At 37.7% G+C, this 18672-nt stretch overlaps 3 protein-coding genes across 4 annotated transcripts; all 3 read right to left on the reverse strand.

Moving 5' to 3' along the window:
- Nucleotides 1-166: 166 nt before the first annotated feature.
- Nucleotides 167-7353, reverse strand: LOC141846374 (mitochondrial import inner membrane translocase subunit TIM50-like). The gene is made up of 10 exons (XM_074734398.1): nt 6990-7353; nt 5150-5241; nt 4021-4057; nt 2917-2978; nt 2719-2832; nt 1633-1737; nt 1462-1560; nt 1019-1175; nt 794-896; nt 167-515 (listed from the first exon to the last, which is right to left on the reverse strand). The coding sequence occupies exons 1-10, from the start codon at nt 7351-7353 to the stop codon at nt 470-472; spliced, it is 1179 nt and encodes a 392-aa protein (XP_074590499.1). The 3' UTR covers nt 167-469.
- An 878-nt stretch (nt 7354-8231) lies between these two features.
- Nucleotides 8232-11253, reverse strand: LOC141846375 (putative monogalactosyldiacylglycerol synthase 3, chloroplastic). Its single transcript, XM_074734399.1, has 8 exons — nt 10660-11253; nt 10121-10293; nt 9715-9876; nt 9460-9601; nt 9162-9386; nt 9020-9082; nt 8839-8913; nt 8232-8719 (listed from the first exon to the last, which is right to left on the reverse strand). The coding sequence occupies exons 1-8, from the start codon at nt 11002-11004 to the stop codon at nt 8432-8434; spliced, it is 1473 nt and encodes a 490-aa protein (XP_074590500.1). The 5' UTR covers nt 11005-11253; the 3' UTR covers nt 8232-8431.
- Nucleotides 11254-12290: 1037 nt separating this feature from the next.
- On the reverse strand, nt 12291-17701 carry LOC141846373 (protein NUCLEAR FUSION DEFECTIVE 4-like). 2 transcript variants are annotated; one of them, XM_074734396.1, is made up of 4 exons: nt 17556-17701; nt 17175-17483; nt 12996-13897; nt 12291-12920 (listed from the first exon to the last, which is right to left on the reverse strand). In XM_074734396.1, exons 1-4 carry the CDS (start codon nt 17589-17591, stop codon nt 12449-12451), a joined length of 1719 nt encoding a protein of 572 aa, XP_074590497.1. In that variant the 5' UTR covers nt 17592-17701; the 3' UTR covers nt 12291-12448. The 2 variants fall into 2 exon arrangements, with proteins under 2 accessions (XP_074590497.1, XP_074590498.1); XM_074734397.1 differs by lacking the exons at nt 17175-17483; nt 17556-17701 and adding an exon at nt 15917-16371.
- Nucleotides 17702-18672: the final 971 nt, after the last annotated feature.

The following is an 18672-nucleotide window of genomic DNA, read 5'->3' on the forward strand; positions in this document are numbered from 1 at the left end:
ATTTTTGCCCTTCATTCCAACAAATTATACTTGGCAAAATGTTTCATACTAATGGATTTCAATTTTAATGTACAAGATCTTGCAGTACTTGTCAATGAAGCTCTATTAATTAGTATTGTACAGAAAAAAAAAGTTAATTGTAGAAACTAATACAATCTAATTCTCTCTTCATGCACAAACTTGGAATTTGAGAAACATGGATCCCTTCTCAGTAGCAGCGTCTAACAGATTAGGTGATCTACGATAATAGAAAATCAGTTCTACAATAAAGTAAAGCCCAGAGAATGTGACATTTATCATCAGTGCACAAAACTCTCAAAATGAGGAAAATTGACAAGTTAAATTAATTCCAGATCTTCCAACTGCTGGAACTTCAATCCAGGCGATGCCGTGGCAATTTAAGGGGAACTCAAAATAAGAATATGCATATTTGGTGACATGGAGACTACGTTCCGGTTGTTTTGCATCTTCAACGCTTCCAGAAACGGCCATGCTGTTTCTGTTCTTGCATTTTCCTGCAAGAGCTCACAAATGTTTAGAATAGATCTTGGGATGCTACTTCAATTAATGTAATATACCAATAGGGGTTGAACTTTCACCCTATTTAGATCTTTACCAATTAAATGCCTACATAAGATCTTCAAATTTGTCACAACTATGTACGTAATAAGACTGCTTGAATATGCATAAACTGACAAGAATCATTTAGAAATCAACAATTCTAGTCAGCTGCCTAAGGACTGAATACAAATAAGATTTATTATACTTGGAGCAAATGAAATGTAATGCTTGCCTTTGATATTCCTTTGAGCGTTCAATAAATTCAGTGGCTATATCATGACCTTGAAATGATGCCAGTACTTGTCTTATATCGGCTGGTCTGTGGAGAGCTACATCTGAAGGGGGGGAAAACAAGAGAGTTCAATTGCAAGAATCAATTAAGTCAATCTCACAGCATCATCGTTGGAGGGAAAAGAAAGTTAATCAGAATTGTCTCATACAATTAATGAGAACTTACATTCAAGAAAAGGAATAAGGTCTAGAAGTGCAGTGTCATCATTTTCTAGTTTCCAGGGTTTGATAGTCACACTATTTTCAGGCTGGAGGCAAGATTCAAGAGCATGACCACTGACATAAATTATACGTGATGGATCTCTGTTCAGCTTTGATAGATCCTGAAAGAATTCCAGTCTATGGTTAAGTAAAATGGAAGGCAGGGACTAAGCATGAACGGATCATAGAAGGACAAATCAAATAATGATCACTTTAATAGCTAAAAAGAATAGTAACATCCAAAGAAAATGATCTTTGATCCCATGCCTAGGAAAGATGAAAATATTAGATAGCAATTAAGAAATCCACTTTAAAGTAATAGAGAATAGGATCGAACTGATAACAGTTCATGACAAAGAAATATAATAATGTCAAACAAAACAATACTAGAACCACCAAGGAAGATACCCGATAATGTTTTCCGTTCACATATTTTGTTGCAGCTCTGGATAGCTTATGACGAATATATCCTTTCTGATCCAACCTTTCTATGACAGGATCTACATACTGCAAGCATGTAATCAACCATGTATTATATGGGCGCTAGTGGAATGGAGCTACCAAGAAAATTCAACTTACCATATTCAGTTGATCTGAGTACACAACAATTTCATAAAGTTTTCCAAGATGTTCCAAGAAAGCATCAACACCGGGCCTTTTAAATGTTCTCCAGCCTCTGTCACGCTATCAGTAAGAAACATAATCATTTATACGATAGTTGCATAAAGTGCCAGCTAGTTGCTAATTATGTACCAGGGATTACTTTCATTTGTTATTTAATTAGTTACAGAGGAAGATTGCTGTTAAAAAATATATACATATGGTGCATGATCTGCAAATTGCAGCCATGGTATTTTCAGTGATTGAGGTTGTAGATTTCAATTGACCACATCGACTACAACAATAACAGTGATTAGTTGATTATGAGTGGGGAAAAGAGTATTTACCTTATAAAGAAATAGCATATTAATGTACATGGTTTTTAAAAACACTGTTTTAAATCTATTCACTCAGTCAAAGCTAGAAACTAAGTAGACCACTGGTTCTATCAGGTTTTGTCTCCCTTCCTCTTTAACAATCAATCAGCATCAAATCTTATTATCCACCATCACAATTTCCACATGTGGCCCTACTTTAATTTATAGACTGCTTTTCTGTTTTTATTTAGAGTCCAATTCAATTTTACCATTGTTAGTCATTTTCAAGTAGGCTAGTGATCAAGCTTGAAGCAGCTGGTGACAAATCCAGGCAATATATTTCACAAATGCTAGGCTTCCCTAGTCATTCCTTTTCACCATCCTCTTCCCTATTGGTAAGGAAAACCTAACCATGATTATGTACTTCTAAACATGAACCTGACAACTGTGCTACTAATAAGCAGTGCATACCAATCAGGTTGGACTGCATGCTAGTAATAACTAGAAATATGGAAACATTGAACACAGGATGACTAAGGATACTATTAACCAAAGCACAAATCAGCCATCTCCTACAGGTCTAGATAACGTGGAAATGTTGTATATCTTTTCCAAATTCCTGTTTGGTACTTGATAAACAAGCAGAAACTTTTGGGTATACAGATCCAACACAGCTGTTGATGGTATATTCATGCCTAACCATTATCTAGAATGATATAAATAGACACATATGGGATAGAGATACCACCTTCCAGTCAGAGTACACGAGAGTCTCATTAAGATCTAGAACAAGAGTGAAAGCATGTTGTTCTTGAGGATGCAAATCAGGAAGCAACTTCTCTGATGAAGGTTCAGTAAATCCCTAAAACAAAAATACACATTTACAACAGAATGAAGCAACTATAATAACAAGAAAGTACTGACAATAAAAAAAAAATCTACAAACCCGAACTTGTTCTTCAGTTGCCCTCCTAAGATCCAGATAGAGATCCAAAGCTTTAACAGGAACTGTAGATGGAAAAAATTATGAAGCAAAACAAGATTTTCCACATTTATCAAAACTGCATATAATAATGTATGTATTAGGGGGGGGGGGGGGGGGGGGGGGGGGGGGGGGGGGGGGGGGGGGAAATCTAGCTAGAAGGAAACAAAGATATTCTATTTCGAGCTACAGTACAGGGGCTATCAATTGCACATGGCGAGACGCTTTTAACTTTATAAGCTGATACAAATGGTGCACCAATCATTGAAGCACTATGACCGACTAAACAAGGAATTTACATGCACACTGTTACACAAATACAAGAGAATGAGAAGCGTGCATAATGTAGTAATACTGAGTGGTTTATCCTTAAAATAACAAGCTCTAGTTGTTCCAAACAAAATATTTCTTACTTGATCCAGCTAAGAACATGTTCATCGTAAAATTCTAGGATAGTGAAGCTTGTTCTTTATGTTGCAGTTTAGCTACCAAAAACTAGCAAATTTCCTAATAGAAACTAACCACAACATAATAGATCAACACTTCTAATACATCATTCTAACTTAACCAAGCCACTTTATTTTCGTAATCAACCTTACCTTCTTGATAAAGGATATAGATGAGATTAGAACTTTCATTTTTCATCCATCTATTAACTCTTGATAATGCAAAGATGTTACTGATAAGCTCAGTCTTGTGGTACTTGAATTAATAAAATCATCATGAAACCACATGCACCAGGAAGTGTTTTGCCTTCAATATAAAAGAATTTTTAACCAAATTTTTAATAGCAACTGCTATTCAATTGTTAAATATGGGCTTAACAAAGGCTTAAGGTATTAACAAAGCAGTTCAATTTAAGAATTTACAGTTTAACATCCACCCCTCAAGATCAAAATGGACTAAGCTTGAGAATTAAAAGAGAATATGGGTCAAAGATGCATTGCCAAGTTTCACAAAATACCTAGGAATTAAATAAGTAAAAAAAGCTAACATACAACTGACAGGTAGTATATTTCACTTAGCAAAAGAAAATTAAAGATTCAGCAAGGAAGATCAAAAGTCTACCTTTCATGGCTGTGGAATAGAGCAAATTGTTAAATTTCTGCGAGAGAGTAGGAAAAACATTAGAAAACTTATGTTAAATCAATAGAACCATTCATTTAGTCTGAAGATGACAAATTGTTTGATAGATTCATAGAAATTTTAGTTTCAAATGTTAGTGCATCTTTAAGATGACCTTTAAAATTTATTACAGAATCATGAAATATCAATTAATTATAACAAACCAGAAGACGATAAAAAACAGAAATCCAAAGATCTTCCTTTTCCTTCATTTTTTACTTGAGAAAATAAAAGAAATTTATCTTTCCTAATTAAAACCTAAATATCAACCCCATAGCCTCACATGACATACCAAATGCAATGTGAATAAAGTCTATCTACAAAAATTTAACCAACATATCAATAAATTTTAGTGATTCTCCAGGATTGTGACAACTTTTGTATACTGAATAAATCTATGATTGAGTATCAACATCCCTACTGCTCAGCCCAAAAGCTGGGCACTGCTAACAATGTGCATGAAAGATCCTAAATATCAAAAGAAAGGAACACAATGATGCATAGCTCAAACTGGACAGGAAAGTATAAACATTTTCTAGAAGAGAATAGCTTAGAATTAGAAAAACTTTCAAGAAGAACATAGCTGAAGAATTAGAGTAAACCCAGTAAAGAATAGCCCCACCAATCCAGCATTTTTAGGATGGTCAACTGAAGCCATTTGGGTATTGACTGCCGACTCAGACCTCGTAGACTGAAGCAAGGAATCTATCTTGAGGCCACATCAAAGTTATCCTCTTGGTTTAGCTTGATGGCATTTTAAATTACAAACCAAATTTTATAAATACCATATATTCAAATTTTCATGTATCAAAAAGCTATGATCATTTGCAGATCTTTGCATATAAATCTCAGTTCTAGAATCCATCATTTACAATACAAAGCGTCCAGAGGTTATGTAGCATTTTGATGTATCTAGAAGTTATATTTTATACATAAAAAGGAATCTTGTAAAACTTAAGCAAGCTACACGGAACTACTTTGGGTTGTAAAGTATCATTTCGACAAAACCATGAAGATTAGTGTAAAATGGCACAAAGAAAATCTAATCCAGTTCCTTGAATAATTCACTCACTTGGAGAGTGGATTCATCATCTTCTCCTCCTGAACTTTTTGCCTTCTCTCGCAATGTATTTGCCTTGTGTTCCAATTCTTCTAAAGAATATGCTGTAATCAAAAGATACAATCAACATAGCATAAATTAATTGAAGAAATGAGAACTATAGGTCTTTATCAGAAAGTAAGGTTAGAGAATATAATGACTTTTTCTACAAGATAGTGTTCAACTTTTGCAAATGAAAAAGTCTTTCATAAAATGATATAAAATATTAGACATGGCTAATTCAAACAATGAAACAGACCAATCCAAAAAATTAACATTTTTTAGAGTATTGATTCCAGAATAACAATAGGAGAGATGAAAGCTGTAAGAAGGAAAATGCACAAGAAAAAAAATGCTAAGGAAGAGACGAAGATGAGGAAGATAAAGGGAATATAAAGGGGGAACATATGGAGACAAAATATAGAGAAAAGCAAGAGAGATTTGGGAGAGAAAGAGCAGTAATCTTTTTCCTGATATGTAGTGTCAACAGTAATTTTAGAAGAGAACCCAGACTTGATCTAGTCAGACAAGTGACTGCAGAAAGTGAGAATTTGGCATCTAGATTCTACAGTTTTGTGATATTTGAATATCTTTCAATGTAATTGAGACATAGAATTGACCCTTTATCAAATAATATCGACCTTTGATTCACATTAAGTGAGTAACATTATGATGTAGTCCAACAGAAATAAACAAATTGTGCATGCGCATTTTAATCTAGTGGTTAAAGTTCTACAAGTAAAAAAGGTTAAATTTTCCCTGGCATCATAAATTGTATGTTGACAAACTTAGCCATAAGCTTAGTGAAGTGATCTTATAGGAAAAAGCTGCTTAAGATGGTGAAGTGGTCATTAAGCCTCAAATACAATAGACTAGAAATCATTCTAAGTTATGTAAGACAGGCTAGGAAGTGAGTTAAGCTTTAACTGGCGATTCTGATACTCCACGCTAATATGACAACGGAAATTATGGGCTAATGTGAGTTTAAAGATTGAGATGAGTCTTGTCTCAAAATGTAAGTTTAAGCATATTAGACCAATGCCCAAGCTATGAACAGTTTTTCCAAGCATGATGGCCCATGACAAAGCAAATATTCGAGAAATAATTTTGACTATGATCTTTGATCGCATGAAATATGCCTGTCAGACCACACACTACAGATTTAACAAGTTATATCCTGCATCTTGACTTGAGCATGAGGTTAACTTAGCATTCCACTATTCATGCCCTCTGAAGTTCTAATTGAGCCTCTTAGCACTTTGTAATTAGTATGTAGTAATATGTGGTGTATCCATGCTAATGTCATTGAAATTTTTATGCAGAATTATATGTAAATCCATCTGCGATTGTAATATATAATCAAATTAGCACATAAATTATGCTGATGAAGCAGTTAAGTCAATGGCTATCTTGCATATCTTTTATGTGATCGTACATTTCAGTTTTAGATTCAGATCCCAGCTTAACATACTTATCCAACAATTTAGTTGTTGTAGAGCTATTTCCAACATTTATTTGGGCAAAAAGCTTAATGTGTATGTTCAGATGTATCGCCTTGCATCCTCAGAGAATTTGATTTTCTAGGTATACGGCATCTTTTTCTCGATGCTCCAATTTCGAAGCATCACATCTTCGACGCAGAATGAGATTTTCCCTCAGGAATGAGTAGTATTTCTAAATTTAATAGAATTTCTTCGATACAAGCAGAAATTTTCATCAAACATAAAAGATAAAATCTCCCATAGAATCGAATCCGACTCGGAAAAAGGAATAAAGTTACAAGCCAGGGGGAGGAGGACGAAGAGAGGCGCACCATAAGTGACGTAGGCGGTGGTTCCGATGGCGGCAGTGAGAGCTGCGACTGATCCATACTTGAGGAGGCCCCATGACCGGCGTGCAGCGCCGGAAGAGGGAGGCGGCGGCGACGGCGGCTGAGTAGGGGAAGACAACGAGGAGGGTTGGTCGTCGAAGAGAGCGTCGGAGGAGGACAGGGGCTCCTTAGGAGGGGCGGCGGAGACGTTCAGGGCCCTGTGCTCTCTCCGAAACTTCGCGAGAAAGGGGAGGGAGCGGGATCGAGCGAAGCGAAAAGCCATGGCGAAAGAAAGCAGCTCCGAGATCGAGTCGAAAGGGTTTTTGAACGGGTTAGAACTCTCATTGCTTTGCTTTTTAACCGTCATGCGGAAGGAATTTATATATTAAAAATTAAAATAATTTTTATTTAAAAAAAGTAAATATTTTTTTCAAATAAACGTCCCATTTTAAATTACAATCAAATGTGCATCATGAAGTTATATATTAATTTATATATATTTGTCAAGCAACTATTATATATTAAAAAGTTATATATTAATTTATATATATATTTGATCATGATTAAATTATTTTTATTTAAAATATAAAAAATATTCATTTCGAGTCCTCATAATTTATTTACTTTCAAAATATTATTTTAACATTTACACATTATAAAAGTTATATATTAGTATCTACGTGATCATTGATCTAGATAATATTCATTTAAAATATAGTGAGTGTTATCAAGTCCTATCATTTATTTTAAATAAATTATCACTCAGCAAAATAAAATTAAAATAATATAAAATTATCATTATAAAAGCTAACAATTAATTTCTACGTATTATACAGAAACTAATCTCATATTTTGTAAATGATAAACACTCTTTTAATTTTTATCCAAAAATTAATATATTAAAAAGGTATAAGTATTCAACCTCATTACAGTCCAATGCACAAAATAAAAAAAAAAAAAAGAAATGATACACTATATGAAAACACAGTATGAAAACGTAGCATGATATATTATAGACCTGGATTTCATATCCATGTAGTGTAGTGTATCATGCTATATTTTCATATAGTGTATCATTTTTCTTGAAAAAAAAGATTGAACTAATTGGATTTATCGTATGCAGACTTATCCTGTATTATAAGAAACTGTTTCAACGATTCAAACGGCCTCAGCAGCAACTTGAATCAACCACATTATAAAATGTAGAGGACAACATCAATATAAATGTCATCAAAAAATTGGGAATTACATATATCAACATAATTGAGTTCTGATACAAGAAAGAAATGAACTGCACAAAGGCGAATTAGAACAACAAAAGAGAGCCTCTGCTAAGTTAAACACTAGAAGGTACTCCAATACCAATGGGATTGGATAAATGGAGAATTGCGAGGCCAATGAATATCAACAATAGTTTTACAGAAACATGGAATATAAGGCACGGATTAGCTTGTAGAACTTATGAATGAACTGCTCCTCGATTGGAAGAAAGATGAAGTCAAGCAATGGGACATTTGGGATAAGGGACCTCTCTGTTCGGCAAGCTCGTGAATATCCCTGACGATGTCAAAAACAGCATCAGGTTGTGCCAGTTTCAGCGCATTTTCAGACATTTTCTTCAACACATCTGATTCGGGGCCAAACCAGCTAGCAACGAGGCTGGCGGTTTGCTTTGAGCTCTTTGAGAATACGCCGGCGCCATTCTCGACCACGTAAGGGACATTTCCAACCTCCTACAATCAAGATCAATTCATTTTGTTCACAAACCATAAATTATATGATCATGATGTCAGTATTGTTCTATATATATCATTGGAATGTGTTAAATTCAACTACTTATGTGCAAACAAACCTGTCCAGGAATGAAGTCGTTTAAGATTATAGGGAGTCCCCTTATCAAAGCCTCGGCGATTGTGCCAGGTCCAGCCTGACATGAGAAACATGGAGCAAAATAGAAATAATTAGCACCACAAGCAAGCTTAATTCAAATGAATTCATGGATGAAATGCGTAAAGCTAAGAATAGCTCCGAACCTTTGTTATAATGCAATCACAAGCTCCCATATATTTCTCCATTTGGGTTACAAACCCCATTATCTATCATAATCAAACAATACAAATTGAAAGGGAAAAAAAACACATTATGAAATTGTTTTGGATATTTAACACTTGATACCTTCACTGGGATTTTCCATGGAATCTCTGAGAGTGTTGCACTTAGAGTTTTGTTTCGGCCACAAATGACGACAAGTTGCCCAATTGGTTTTCCATTCTCCTTGTCGAATAGTGATTCGCCAAGAGCCTTTGCAGTCTTTTTTACTGGACCCATTCCTTCACCTCCTCCCATCAGTAAGACAGCAGGGAGATCAGCATCCATCTCAAGTTCTTTTCTCAATTCATCCTATTAGGAAACAAAAGGGACTTAAATTTTCAAAGCAGGAGCCAAGCAAGCATGGTAATCCCTCATGACAAACCTTGACGAGAATGGCACGACAAAAGGAAGGTCTGATGGGCAAACCAGATACATGGATCTGAGAAGGCTGTAGGCCAACCAATGCAGCCCTCTTTGCTACTTCCTCAGAGGGGCAGTAGCATCTGTTGACATCAGAGTGGAACCTGATCAAGCCAACAGAACTTCAGCCAAATTGAACTTCATCCATACACAGGGCATGCTTATTCAAAGGTCAAATTAAGATGCAAGATAAATGTAGTAGTTAAGCTGCACACACCATGTAGGATGACAGGTGTTGAGGTCGGTGACGATGGTAACAAAAACAACTCTCTTTTGAAGGTTCTGCCATTTTAGCACCAACAAAGGAATGTGCTGCATAAGTGGATGGACGCTGATTATGATATCTGGCTTGTACTTCTTCAAACCGGCCTCGACTTTCCTTCAGTCATCAAACAGAAACTAATAACTGAATGCAAAGGAACTTCTCTATGGAAATTGTTTACTGCTTTGGAATTATTGGGTAAGAGAGCAAAGAGTCGTGCTTGCAAAATTGAATCTTAAATTTATAAATTAAGAGTATGAGAAAGATTATGATACAAAATGGGAACTAGAAAATCAGCAACACGAGAGCACGAAATTTTCCTAGGAATCTCTGTGGATAAGGATAAAGAAAAACTCCATACTTGGTGTGTAATGATGCAATAGCAGCCAGATAGATGTTGTGGATCCAACGAGGTGAGGTCCCGTGAAAGGCCATCCTCCATAGCTGCACATGCTTCACCATGAATTTATAGGACCTCTCCATGTCATTCAACGGCCAACCTGCATGTTCCGTGAACAAATCCTTCACGAACACCTGCACATTAAGAATTAAGATAAGAAACAACAAATTACAAATCTAGCTCCTGTTTCATCGGTTCTCTTGATGTGTTAAGAATATGTCACAGACAAGCATAGATAGAAGGATATCTACAACCCCATTGATACTATGAAATGAAACCAGAGGGAAATTTTGATCATTTTGGGAGAGTCAATTGGAAAGAAAATAACGAAATGCCTAAATCATCAATTCTAGATGCAGAAGACTAATCAGCTAAGAATAAATTTGCAAAGGAAAAACTTGAAATTGAAATCGTAATAACAGGGACGACAAAATGAAGGACCCATCTTTAATCGACAGAAAAATCCACAATGCATGAAGAAGATCGGCGCAATACCGAACCTTGTACTCGTCTCCGAACTCGATGCGGAAGGCGTCGCGGATTGCCTCAGCAGAAGCGCGATGGCCACCGCCGGTGTCGCTCATGAGGATGAGGACGTTCTTGGTGCGATCTGCCCCGATCTGGGCCATCTCCACGGTGCCCTCCTCCTCCTCCCAGAACATCGTCTCGTCATCGTCGCCCAAGACGACCGCCCTGGAGACGCGACGATCGTCGTCGCGCGAGAAACTCTTGGTCCTCTTCCGCTTCAGCTGCTTCCTCTCCTGCGACTGGGCGCGGTGAGCCCGCATTTTCTCCATCACGATCTCCTGGATCGACTTCCGGGGTGTCACCGCCGCAGACTCCATGGTTTCTGCCACTTCCTCCGACTTCCGGCAGTGGAAGAAGGATAGGGCCACGAGCAGGCGGCGACACCGCCGATAGATCGACACAGATGAGGGACCGATGAAGGCGAATGGGCGAGGAGAAGCATGGCACGAACGTGGTGCTTTATAGGCATCGTGGAGGGCTCGACGGAGCGGAATGGAAGAGCGAAGGATGGCGTACCTGGCACAGCGAAGGCTACTGGCTATTTTCCGCCATGGGAGGAGGAAGGAGAGAGCAGAAGGCGGAGGAGCTCGTGGCTGTAGCTTAGGCTGAAAATATCGGAGGGTGTAATTCTAAATTTCTTTTTTAGCGTGGCCAATCTGTGAATCTTGTAACCAAACCTAAATTAACTCGAGTTTAAAATTAACCCAAGTTGCTCGTTTCACTATTAACTATTAATCACAAGATTTGGACTTCGATGGAACGCCACGAACTCTTTTGATCTCGACACTATTATAATAATTAATCATAATTTTATATTTAAAAATTACTAAATATCTATTATATAATTAAATTTTATATTTTATATTTTATATTATTATTTATCAAAATTTGATAAACATTTTATATTTTATTAAAAATACAAATACCATTATAAAAACTACTAAATAATACAAATAAATCTTAAAATTTTAAATTTTATTATATTAATTTATCAAAAATTATTTAAATTTTATTAAAATTATTTTAAAATAATTATAAAAACTATTAAATAATTAACATAATATTATAATATAATATTAACTATGATATATTAAGTTAAGGATTAAAATTAATTAAATTGATAAATCGATCAAATTTAAAATTTTAATTTAATTATTTTAAAATTTTAATTTTTTTAAAAATCAATTAATTTGATTTGATTTCTATTTTAAAATTTTTTTATTCAATTAAATCAAAATAATTAAAATAAAAAATAATTTTTAAATTTTTAAATAAGTAAATTTATAAATCTCTAATTAATTAATAAAAATTTTAAAAAATTTAATTAATTCAATTAATTCAATCAAAAACTGAATTAACTGATATTTTATCAATTCAATTTGTTAAAAATTAATCGATTTAATTAATTCAAAAAATTATAATTCAATTCAATTTTAATTAATTTAATTCAACCCTAATTTTATATGGTAACATGAGTTACTCAATAATAACTATTTGATAATTATTACATGTTATAAGAAACAAAGCGCTATAAGAACAGTGAAAATCCTTTTGATTTTTATTTTCGAAAAAAATGTATTCATCTGACAGAATCTGAGAAGTCTTTTGATTTTTGGGCGACTCTTTCTTCTCAGAACCATTCTGTAATCCAAAATCCAGAAGAACAGTACAGTCAACGGCTTCAGAACAACATAGATTTTGCAACTAGCAGCCAAGGTCCTGCACTAATACACAACAAAATAGATCCAAAACATAGTACAATCAATGCAGTGAACTTCGAGGCAGCCTGAAGGATCCACTAGCATAGAGCATCTGGTACACTGGCCTTATTCTCGCTGATAGAATCATACTCAACAAGGTTCCCAAACAGCATGTCCCAGCAAGAAACCAGAATGTCAACCTGAAGCAGTTGGGCCCCAAGCAAGTGCTTGAACTCGGGTCTTGCTTGGCGGCTTCGCTGTCGTATACGTATCCGGCGAGCAGGCCGGAGAAGAAGAAGGCCCCCAGTGGGTTTCCTAGCAGCATGAAGTTGTAGAGTAGTCCGAATTGCTTCAAGCCGAAGAGCTCGGAGACGGTTGGCACCATCACAGAAAACTGAACCCCATAACAGATACCAAGCATGGCAGTTGAAGCATAAAGGGTGCCGTTGATGGCTGAAGCATAGAGAAGGTAGGCTACGACCATGACCACTTGGGCAGATGCCATCCAGATTGGTCGAGGAAGCATTCTTGATCTGCGAAAAATTTAACTTATGTCATGATATACGGTGGAATGATACTTCCATTGCGTAAATGAGAGGCTTTGTTACCTGACAAAATGTTCAGATACTGCACCGGCGCCGATACGACCAACAAAGTTGCAAAAGCTGAAGAGGCATAGCAATATGGTTGTATCTTCAAGACCATAAGCAACTCCAATTTGAGCCAGATTATTGAGCACTGTAACACCTGAGCCGACCCCGAGAAAGTATGCCAAAAATAGAAGCCAGAAATCAGCTTTAACCAATGCTTCATGAAACTCAAAATCATCCCCCCTCTTGGGTCTTCTCTTCTTCTTAATTGCACCTTCTCCTTCAGCTAGAAGCATGTCCACATCCGAAGCATCATCATTCTCCTCCTGTGCATTCCTCAAATTGTTTGACGATGACGTCGCTAGCAATGGTTCTTCATTGTCAGCCCCTGTAGTTAATTGATGTGAAGTGCTGCTACCTGTGTCACTAGCAACATTTGTCTGGCGATTCCTTGGAAAGATTGTCATCTTTATCGGGATGGCAAGGGGGGCGAGGAGAAAGAGCACCATTATTCCAAACAAAACATAGATAACACCATCAGTTAATGGAAGAACATCATCCAAGATTGTGTAGGCAAGTAGATATAGACCCAAAAATATGCTTGAGATCTGGGTAAACATAAAATGGCCTTGCTCCAATGAGTCTTCTTCCAAGGATGGTGTGCAAGGCCTAACAAAATACATCATTGCAAGGCTTATGATAGGCAATCCAAGAGTAAGAAACAGCAATAACTTTGTCGACGAGCTGTGGAGTACACCAGTGTACAATCCAGTGTAAACTGCAGCGCTAAGCCCAACATAGCCCTTGAGAATGCCAGCAACAGTCCCTCTACTCAGAGGGAAGTTTCGCATGTTGGTGACCAGAACACCTGTGCCAAACCAGGCACTACTATTGGTAGCAATGCACAGTGCTATCCATAACTGGAAGGTAAAATGAAGTATTAGTTCTATAAAGAATGTCATACATTGACTTGCGCAAGACATTTATTTGAACAAAATGAGTCTACTTGGAAAAGTAACAAGCTAAATTAGAGTTGGTCACTTGGTAGTCTTCGTATTTTTTCCTTGGGGAAAAAATAACTTCATACTACTATAAGTTGTTCCAAATTAGATAAATATCAATTGTTGATTGTATTCTTGTTTCTGGTGTCGTATAGAGACAAATCACGAAGACATAACTAATGTGTCCCTGAAAATACAGCATATGCATCTATCTTCATATAATACAAATTGCATATTATCAAATAGAAATGTTTAAAATGTAAGTTACTCATATAACCTACAAATCTTTCCAAAAGGACATTGACCACTCAAAGGAAAAGTTTGAATCATCAAAAGACATAAAAGAAGCCACTGACTTGTATTCCATGTAGTTATGCACTTGGATAAAATGCTAAAGGATCAATCTTCTATGTAGATTGAAAAACATATGGGAAAGACACTTTCATCTGCATTTATAACTTACTGTGTTTTCCAAAACATTGCAGCATATTGCATTAGAACTGGATCTCCCACTTACTGGACAACACACAAAACCCTTTTCCTTGCCCAACAACTGGCCTCTTACTAATCAAAACTCAAAATTAACTTGGACTATCATTTTAGTAATGTATCTATCAAGTTAGGATAAGTTCCCTTTATCTCTTAGGATCCTAACCAATGGTTTGGAGTAGAACTAGTCGTATGGTTGGTGACAAATCCAATCAAAAAGTATATCAGTTAAGGTGGATTTTTTGTGGGACTTCAAATGCTGCACAGTGGGATGACTGTTCCATCAGTAAGTCTTGGACATTTGTTACTAAGTTGCAAGATTGTAGCACCCTACTTTAGGCTCATAGCTACACTTGCAAACAGATATTGTGTTGGTTTAAGGCTTGTATTAGTCTACTGCCTTTCACATGGGCTTTATTTCCGAGCCATGTCGGTCAGTCCTGCTAAGTTAATAAATAGTTTAGTTCTATAATCAGGCAGGCTGGTGACATCAATAGCAAATTCTAATGCCAACTAGATCAGAATCAATTAGTACCTTCTGCATGATAAAGAGCCAGAAGCGTAAGCTAATTCATACATTAGAACTTAGAGCTATATAATTATTGTAATCCTAAGCACTCAGGTTCAGAACCTTCTCTTTTAGGAGCTAGTTCTGATCTGACTTTGAATAAATATTCCCTGCAACTTCTACAAACAGTTCTGCATATTAATACATAATTGTTCTCTAGCCATGTTTCCAAATACTGCAATCTATTCAGGAAACTAATCGATCATTACAGAATAGAAGTATGCTTGTAAGCAAGATCATTCGACTAGTTGGATTGTCTCAACTGAGCTTTCAATGTCAAAATACAAGTATATATTAAATATGAGAAGCAGTGAAGAAAATAATATTAAGATTGATTTGGTGATTCCGCCATTTCCCCAAATCGATCCAGATTTCCAGGGGACATTAAAATATAGCCAGAGCAGAATACGCATTAAAATATAGGTTTGATGGTCTTCCCGTCTTTTGTCCTACCAAGCAAGCTGTATATTTTTCTCTTTTTTTCACAGATCTGGCTAAGATATAATAATCGTCATATTTTCATTACTGGAGAAGAGCGGTGATGAACATTCACCGATCTAGAGAGAAAATTCATTTTTTTTTGGTTATGATCGATCATTTCCTTTCGCTTCCAACTCAAATAAGCATCGATTTAACCTGCATAATAACGAAAAAAATGGATCTGTAGGCAATAGGAGAACAAACTAACTTGAAAGGGCACTATCGAGGTTATGCAAAGCTTAAGTTAGATTGGAACCGATGATGAAATCGTTCATTGATTGCATCGAACTAAAGAGGACCATCGATCCGCCTCTAATCATTCAAAATCGAGCATTTCCCGGATCTGTTTCGACCGAGGAAAAAAATGAAAAAGGATACTAAAAGGGGCGGCGACGACGAACCAGCCAGTAGGGGAGGCCGGTGACGGTGAGGCTGACTGCGAACCACAGGGTGCCGAAGCCGAGAAAGCAGCAGGCAGCGCCGACAAGGAGGACGAACCAGGGAGGGAGGCGGTTGCAGAGGACGCCGGCGATGAGGCCGAAGTTCTCGCCGGTGTCGTTGGCGACGCCGAGCAGGGTGAGCTGCTGCTGGTTGTAGCCCATCGCGTTCTTAAGTGCGTGCGAGTAGAGGGGGAAGGTGTAGCCCGTTCCCGCCGCCACCTGCACCCAAACCGCCGCCGCCAACCCCACCCACGGCGGCCGGCTCCCGGCCTTCACCACGCCAGCCATCGCAGCTCCCCCTCCTCAACTGCTCTCTCTCTCTCTCGCTAGCGGCAGACTGAAGTAAGGCAGCGATCTGTGTGTTGTGTGCGGATCGGCGGATGCGCGACGACTCGTAGGAATAAAAGAGGCCAACGGCAAGAAGAAACGAGTCATGGTGTTTGGACGGATATGAAGATTTGCGATCGCAATTTTCCTTTAAATAGTAAAATTTAATCGTATACGTCCGTTAAAGTAATTTCGTCAAGAGTACTTGTCGTTCTTAAGCAAATGAGATCTTAAATTAAATATTTAATTTTTTTTATAAAGACAAAAAGATTTATATCATAAAAAATAGTAAATTTGTTTCATACTTAACCTATGCATTTCATCTTGAACATTTTATACATTAAAATACATAAATCTACCTTCCATCCAAAACTCGATTAATGAGTGAATAATAAGCTGGCAACAAACTTGTGCATTTTAAATAAGTCCCCGGGACAATGATACCGCGGTAAGACATTCAGGTTGTCACCCAAGCACCTGCAGTTCGATCCCCAACTACGATGTATTTGTAAAAATTTTCTTTCAAATGGAGAGCGTACTCAAAGGATGCTGGGCATCTGGACTGGCCGCTGCGTGCAATTCCCGATTTACTCTGGTGACCGGTGAGAAACTTCTGCGGACCGGACCGGTCACTCCAGAAATAGTCAATGGGACTAAATGGAATTTTTTTTTTGCATTTTAAATAAAAAATTAACATTCCAATTTATTGGGAAATGTCTAAGAAGATGAAGAAACAACCACATGATTTTATTATGCATTAATTGTTCTCGATAAAAGGCCGACGTTCGTGAAATCTTTTTTATGTCTTTTATCGCGATAATTTTGAAAAGATATCGGCGATCTATAACGACAAATGCAATTGGTGAGCCAGCCAAAGCGAAGAAGAGCGTACCAGCCAAAACGGCAATCCGACGATGGTCCGCGTGACGGCGAGCCAGAGGAGACCAAAGCCGGAAAAGCAGCAGGCGCTGCCGAGGAGGAGGATCTTCCAGGGCGGCAAGAGGTTGCCGGCGACGCCGGCGATCAGCCCGAAGTTCTCCCCGACGTCGTTGGCCACCCCCAGCACCGTCAGCCGCTGCTGGCTCAACCCCAGCACCGATTTCAGCGCCGGCGAGTACAGCGGAAAGGTGTAGGCGGCGCCGCCCGCCACCTGCACCCACTGCGCCGCCGCCAGCCCCAACCACTGCGCCTGCGGTCCCGCCTTCATTCAAACCCCACCTTTCTAAGTAATTAACAAGCTATCATCTATAAAACAGAGAAGCTTTTCGTTAACCTTCTCCTGCAGAATTGAGTTCTCGCGCAATGGCATAACTGAATCTGATGATGCCTCCTCGATAAGGAAGGACTGGGTTTCGATGCTTAATATGAGTGGAGAATCTTAGGAAAGCACTGCGGTTCGTGTTTCAGAAGTTCTCTGGAAGCGAGTAATATACTTCAGTGATGCCAAGATTATGCATTGATTATAGATAGCGCCGGTGAGTTGTGCAGGAGTGCGGTCCTTGTGGGCTACATGTTTGACAAATTGCCACAGAGCAGTGAGTTCAGCAAGGCAATCAATAGAAGTTTGCTCGTGCCATGTCGATGGGACTGAATGGGGACAGTGGGGCTCTATGCTTTGCTTATGTTTCTTCTTTTTCAGATACTGATTGAAGTAAGAAATTTGGAACAACAACAGCATTTTGTGTTGATTGTCTTTGTTGTTATACGTCTAAAAACTTCATCTCGACTTTTTCAAAGAAACAAAGGGAATATGAGAAAGTTCATGGCATGCAGCAGCATTTGGAAGGTGATGGTGATTTCTAGTTCATTGCCGGGCTTTGGGGCTACAAGTTTAAGTTGGGAGAGGTGCAGGCTTTTCATTGCCTAAACAAAAGAATGTGGATAGGTATAGAAGTTGTTGTCCTCTGTCCTTTTTTGCTGACTTTATTGGCAGTCAATATCCTGAATGTTTTGTGATATTTTACATGATCAATTGCTCACACTTGTGTTCGTTTGACTCTGGAAAGGGATTTTGTGAATGAGATCGAGCTATCAAACTGAATGCTTAACAGGGAATTTGACTAATGGAATAAAGCACTTCTTAAACAACCTAAAGCATTATACTGAACAGTGAATATGAAGTTCTGACTGCACTGTGTAATGACTGCTGTTATTTACCTGATGATCACCTGAGACCAATAAGATATAACTGGACCAGCCGTGCAACCCCTCCCATTATTCACATCATTGCCTTGGTCAGCTGGCAGTTGGAACAAGGTCTGCTGTTAGTGCAAGATTCTTCCAAAATACGTTTGGCTTAGCAAAACTTACATGGAGATCAATCTGCACAAATGACGGTGCTTGGCCTCCAGGCTTTGTGCAGAATGCCACATTCGACATCGGCACAAAAG

The sequence above is a fragment of the Curcuma longa genome, chromosome 15 (assembly GCF_044706935.1).
Source record: "Curcuma longa cultivar G26 ecotype Majalengka, Jawa Barat chromosome 15, ITB_CL_G26_1.1, whole genome shotgun sequence".
In the NCBI taxonomy this organism is placed as follows: domain Eukaryota; kingdom Viridiplantae; phylum Streptophyta; class Magnoliopsida; order Zingiberales; family Zingiberaceae; genus Curcuma; species Curcuma longa.